The 6000-nt window shown below is 46.6% G+C and overlaps 3 protein-coding genes across 3 annotated transcripts in view; 1 reads left to right on the top strand and 2 right to left on the bottom strand.

Annotated features, from left to right (window-relative positions):
• LOC6735772 (spatacsin) overlaps positions 1-284 on the top strand; it is a 6042-nt gene extending 5758 nt beyond the window's left edge. Inside the window, exon 6 of the mRNA XM_002082649.4 lies at positions 1-284. This exon is cut by the window's left edge and continues 26 nt beyond it. Within this exon, the coding sequence (XP_002082685.1) occupies positions 1-194 (194 nt within the window). The 3' untranslated portion in view covers positions 195-284.
• Positions 206-2161, bottom strand: LOC6735771 (putative inorganic phosphate cotransporter). The gene is made up of 4 exons (XM_002082648.4): positions 2059-2161; positions 1454-1999; positions 536-1200; positions 206-485 (listed from the first exon to the last, which is right to left on the bottom strand). The coding sequence occupies exons 1-4, from the start codon at positions 2090-2092 to the stop codon at positions 270-272; spliced, it is 1461 nt and encodes a 486-aa protein (XP_002082684.1). The 5' UTR covers positions 2093-2161; the 3' UTR covers positions 206-269.
• A 1763-nt stretch (positions 2162-3924) lies between these two features.
• On the bottom strand, positions 3925-5879 carry LOC6735770 (putative inorganic phosphate cotransporter). The gene is made up of 3 exons (XM_002082647.4): positions 5521-5879; positions 4385-5458; positions 3925-4310 (listed from the first exon to the last, which is right to left on the bottom strand). The coding sequence occupies exons 1-3, from the start codon at positions 5677-5679 to the stop codon at positions 4056-4058; spliced, it is 1488 nt and encodes a 495-aa protein (XP_002082683.2). The 5' UTR covers positions 5680-5879; the 3' UTR covers positions 3925-4055.
• Between the last annotated feature and the right edge of the window lie 121 nt (positions 5880-6000).

Genomic DNA, 6000 nt, shown 5'->3' with positions numbered 1-6000 from the left:
CCACGAACTCAAAACAGGAAGAGTCCATGGTGCATCTGGTGGAACTGATCAAGTCCGTGGTTCTCAAATACAAGCTGGCATCCATTTTGGGTTTCAAGTCCATCGTGATGTCCTTAATCAACGATTCCTCCGTTTATTATCTTAGAGATACAAATTTCGGTCGTAGCGATTTCCACACAGCTGGAGACACGTGACATAAATACCATTGTGATTTTAAACTGTTTTTATACAACAACATTAGCACTGATTACGTTATTACAAATATACATTTACAAATAGTTAAATCTCTCGACGGATATCGTTTCCTCCGCGGCTAAGGCAGGCGCTCGCTGGGGTTTTGGTGATGCTTCTGTTACGGTCTCTTTGGATGGCGAATCATTCCAGGGCTGGACGGTCATTTGACCAAAGATTAGGTACATCAAGTTGCCGAGGAACAGAATCACCGAAATGCCAAGGAAAACAGTTCGCCACTGCGAGCGATCGGACTGAAATAAAATAAAGTAAATAAATTTACTTAACTGTCCAAGTTACTTACCTCATTGGTTACGGTCAGCCCAATGACGATTGGGGATATGACACCAGTTGTAGACATCAGTGTGTTGCTGATCCCAAACAGGAGTCCAGCGAAGTTTGGCGACAAGTCCACGTGGTTAAGGGAACTGCCAATGGCCTGTCCGGAAATGGCAGCGGTGGCTGCGATCAGACAGAACATACTGCCCACCACATTCTGATCGCTGACGTAGGATAGGATCACCAGGGCTACAGCCGGGGTCCATGTGGCAAAGGTATTAATGGTCTTCCGTAGGATGGGTAAGGAAATGTCTCGACGACGGGTCAAGTATTCAGCCAGGAAAATAAATCCGTAGGAGGACATTAGCATGACCACAAAGGGCAGAGCTGAGAGCAGGGCATTCATCGCAATGCTGTAGTGGAATATGCCGTGAATGTAGCGTGGTATCTGTTGCATCAGCGTGAAGAAGCTGCATGCCTGGCTCATTTTGCAAAATGCCAGGACGATAAATGGACGAGAGGTGAGTATCTGGAGCCAGGGCACTGGAGGAGCTGCACCGCGAATCACCTGGTTCTGCTCCAGGGCCAGTTCAATGTGCTTTCGTTCCGCCAGAGAAATGAATTTCGATTCGGATGGACTGTTGGCGCCATATCGCAGGAAAATAAGACACCACACGATGCCCAAGTATCCTGAAATTAAAATCAACACTTGGTAAATATATGTGTTCTATTTAATTTAGTATATAAGCTAAAACCTATGCCTAAACCTTACTTAATCAGTTATTGCTTTAGAGTTAGGTCGTCGGTAGGTAAAATGATAAATACGGCTATAAAAGTGTCAACAGGTTTATTGCTAGTTTAACGTGTCTTTAGAAGAGTTCCGCAGTTTTTTCTGTTGCCCAATGCTGTCCAATGAGTAAATGATTATCTATATTGAACTCACCTGGCACGTAGAATGTGCTGGGCCACCCAAGTGGCGATGCAGAGAGTACGCCACTCAAAGCGAATCCCATTATTGTCCCACAATCCAAGCCAGTGGTCATGACGCCGCCCATGCGATTGGCCTCCTTTTTGGGGCACCACTTGGCCAGATGGGTGTACAGGCAGGGCCACATGCCGCCCATGGCGATTCCCTGCACGAATCGCACCCAGAAGAGCATCTGCCAGCCGCCCCAGGCCAAGGCGAAGGGCGTGGCAATGCTGAGGAGAGCGGTGAGCAACATGATGGTCAGCAGCAGCAACTTGGCTCCAAAGCGACTAGAGAGATAGCCACTCATCATCTGGGTGCAGCAGGAGCCCCAGAAGGGACTGCTGATGGTGTACGACTTCTGAGGCTCCGTCAGGCGATATTCCGGATAATTCGGGTTACTGCTATTGGCATTCGTAAAGGCCACAATGGCCACGCTCATGTTGAACCGCTGGGCCACGACCAAGGTGGCGCACAGGAAGAGGAACAGCACCTGCAGGTGGCGAACGCCCCACTTGGGACCTGCGAAAACAAATGACTCTTGCAGCGAACTTGGCACGGGCATCGAAGTACCAGCTCACCCTTTGCCACCAAGTTGAACGATTTTATCGTCATTGCGCAGCGCAACGACCACTGCGTCCACCTCAAGTCACCGAACTGCCTGTTTAAAAATTGGCAATGCCAGCTAATAAGCAGCTGTGACCAAACTGTGCTGCGAAACTAGTTTAAAGCCAAATCGTCAAACAGGCTCCTCCGAAACTTGAATTCTTGCCTCGTGCCGCTGGCAATGATGCAACCGAGTTCTAGGCATATATGTTGCATTCTTCAATAAAAATGATTTCCATAGGGCGGCAGCGAAAGTGAATCCACATACTTGAGGCCGCGAAAGAGTTAATACTCTTACTGTTCCTCTAGTCTAACTCTAAATAAATTTTATTTTTAAGATTTGAATATATGTTAGCCTAGATTTTTTAACTCAATTACATAGGTAAATATTAAATAAAGTCATAAAAATAGGAATAAATAATAAAGGAATAAAATTATATTAAAAGCATAAATATTTAATTTTTAATTCCATCTTTCTTTAAGTATCGCATTCGTAGAATACCACTTTTAAATTTTCTATATTTAAAATTTGAAATTTAAGAGACCGTTATTTTACTATTACTAGCATAGTCATAGCATACTTTAAGTCTGATCAATAAAAAACTATTATTAATTAAGTTATTATTTTCAGTTTGGCGTGTTCTTAAATTCCTGGATTTCTGCCGTCGCAATTTAAATATTTATATTAATTATACTAATGATGTACAACAATTGCACTTCTATCACTGAAAACTGTTTAGAAAAATATATACATATATTTCAAAAAACTTGAAGAGGAAGTTTTCGAAATGGAAACTAATGAAATAACTTAATTTTCTAGCTGAAGATGCTCATCTCATAAGCGGTAGTCAATCATAATGGCTTACTGACAGTTTTACGGCCGTATGGGAAGCCAAACCAGTTAAGTTGCTGACCCAATAACTCACAGCCTCGTGCGAGCAATAGTATAAATACAAACAATAACAATGACGGGTGCAAATCGTTTGCTCTTATCAGAGGCTAAATAAAGCGCCGGCAGTCGGCCAGGTACTTTATATCAATCGCCAGAGCCAATTACAATCACTTAGTTCCGGGCACTAGACTGCTATTTTATCAAATGGCGAAGCGATCGTTAAGCGATAATTATGGGAGAATTAGCAGCTGATAAGATAAGGACAGGAGACCTTACTCAACTTAAGTAGCCTAGTCTCAGACAGGGATTCCACCATTTCGAGCTATTGGTCCCAGACTAGATGACGTCTTGCAGATAAGATCTTAAGTGGTAGCAGAATCAGCGAAATATCCTAGGTGCCAATAGTAAACAATGCGTATGAGCAGATTGCCAGAAAGCTAGAATAACAATATATATACAAATAACTTGTGATAAGATCACAGTCATCAGGCAGCAGAGGAAAATGCGCAATTTGAATTCCCAGATCTTAGGAGGGCCAAAAAGAGGCTGGTCTTATGGAGAGCATACAAACCTTTAACACACCATGTGTCCCACTCAATAGAGACTTGATTCTGAGCCATCGAGAGCTAGTTCAAATAGAGCTAAGTACAAAGAACGGAGAAACAAGTCAACAGTTTATTCTAAGTATCACAATTTTGAACATTTTATACATTCACAAACAGCTGTGGCAAATGTTTTTGAACCCCTCGAGAAAGAGGGGCAGTGCAAAGCACTCAGAATTAGCGACAGCCATTGACAATTGGTCGCATGAGCCGCAATCCAATATAAATATGGTACTTATATACATTTATGAGATAAATTAACTGATTAGATTGCGCTGGACTGGCCTATCGGGCTCTTCCTTGATTCGAGTGCCGAAATCACAAGCGATTGGTAACAACAAAAGCGATTCACTTGCAAATAATTTACTTAAGCCTCGTGCTACGATCACGCCTTATAAATAGAATAAATATAAATTACAGCCTACTTATGGTTAATACTGATTAACAAAAGCAATTGTTCGGACACTTCCGCCACAAATCACTCGATGGCTTTGGCAGTATACCGCTCCGGCCAACTGATTTGCTGCTCCAGGACGGGATCAATGGGCGGCGCGACTTCTGCGGGCGTGTTCTTGGGCTTCTCGCAAGCGGTCTCCGTGTCCTTGGGCTTCAGAAAGTCATCCGCATCCCAGGGCTGCGCCTTGGCCGTTCCCCAGATGATGAATACCACATTGCCCACGAAGAATATGACAGCTGCCAGTCCAAAGACGATCTGCCATTGGCCGCGATTGTGCTGCGAAATTGGGAAATATTTATTATTGTTTTCGATTTGGGATTTTCCATAACTTTTTTCGACGCTTGACTCACCTTATCAGCCACGATCTCTCCCGCAATCAGTGGTGTGAGGATGGGAATAACGTTCGCCACCGTATTGCTCAAGCCAATCAATATACCAGCGTGATTGGGTGACAGATCGATGGAGTTCAGGGAACTACCAATGGTTGCTCCACTGTTTACACCCACCGAGACGGTCATCAGCACGATGGCCAGATTCTTGTTCTCCTCGCTGAGGAATCCAATGCCGATAAGGGCGGCAGCCGGAATCCAAAAGGAGAGCGTGTTGAACAGCTTACGCACGGAGGTCAGCGACAGGATCTTCTTCTTGAGCAGCACATCGGCGGCAATCAGATAGACATAGGACAGCAGCCACATGGCCAAGAAGGGCAGCGATGAGAAGACGGCGTTGCTCTGGATCTCCATGTTGAGGACTCCGTTCATGTAGGAGGGAATTTCCGCCTGCAGGGTGCTCAGTCCGTAGGTTTCTGCACACCGGGTCACCAGCAGGGCCAGGAAGGGTACAGAAGTCCAGATCGCCCTCCAGGGAATAGGTATGGTGCGATCGTGGAAGTCCTCATTGTGCTCCAGCGAGGATTCGATATACTTGCACTCGGCCTCGCCAACGAATCGGGACTCAGTGGCGTTGTTGGAGGCGAATATCAGCCAGAGGAAGCACCAGGCGGCGCAGAGGGATCCAGACACATAGGATATGCCCGGCCAGCCCATCGCTCCCTTGGCAATCATGCCACTAATGAACATGGCCAGCACAGTGCCGCAATCCGTGCCCGTGTAGCTGAAGGCGCCCAGGCGGTTCCTCTCCTCCGGTGGCGACCACATGGCCAGGTGCTCTGTGACGCAGGGAAAGATCACGCCCTGGAACAAGCCCTGCAGAATGCGGATAGCGCAAAATACCTGCCATCCTCCCCAGGTGATGCACCACGGGGTCATCAGACTGAACACAGCAGTGCCACAACTGGCCACGAAGAGAACAACCTTGGCGCCGTAGCGACGACACAGGAAGCTGCCAGGACACAGGGTCAGGATGTAGCCCCAGTAGAAACTGGAGAGTATGTACGACTTTTGTTTCTCCGTCCATTCGTACTCCTGCGTGGGAAAGCGGCCACGTCAGCTATTTTGTACCGTAAGGAATATCACTTAAAACTCACCGGAAAGTTGGGATTCGTGGTAGCCGCGTTAGTCATGGCCACAATGGCCACACTGACATTCAGCCGGGCGATGTGCATCACGGTCAGGCCGAGAAAGAGCAGGAACGACTGCAGATGTCTCACGCCCAGACGAGGGCCCTTGCAAGGTTTTTGGGTCATTATCTGCAAGTAAGTCCAGGAAGCAACTTCACTTGGAACACTTATTGCTCTTCGGTTTAGTTGCCGAGGTCTGCACTGTTAGATTGGCGGAATGGTTCTAAGCCCAGCCGCCATTGTATTGCCAACATTTATACGACAGCGGAAAGCTTTGAAAGCTTGGGCCAACCAGCTCGGCGATATCATTCACCCACATAGCTATTGGCCCGGGGACTCGCAGGTGAGTCCCCAGGGAGATGGTTCTGCGACAAACAAGATCGGCGATCGGAGACACTTTGACGCAACTCCTCGTTCCAGAAGCCAACTGACTGACGTAGCGAACCT

The sequence above is a fragment of the Drosophila simulans genome, chromosome 2R (assembly GCF_016746395.2).
Source record: "Drosophila simulans strain w501 chromosome 2R, Prin_Dsim_3.1, whole genome shotgun sequence".
Classification (NCBI taxonomy): Eukaryota; Metazoa; Arthropoda; class Insecta; order Diptera; family Drosophilidae; genus Drosophila; species Drosophila simulans.
This window is presented reverse-complemented; position numbering and strand designations above follow the sequence as displayed.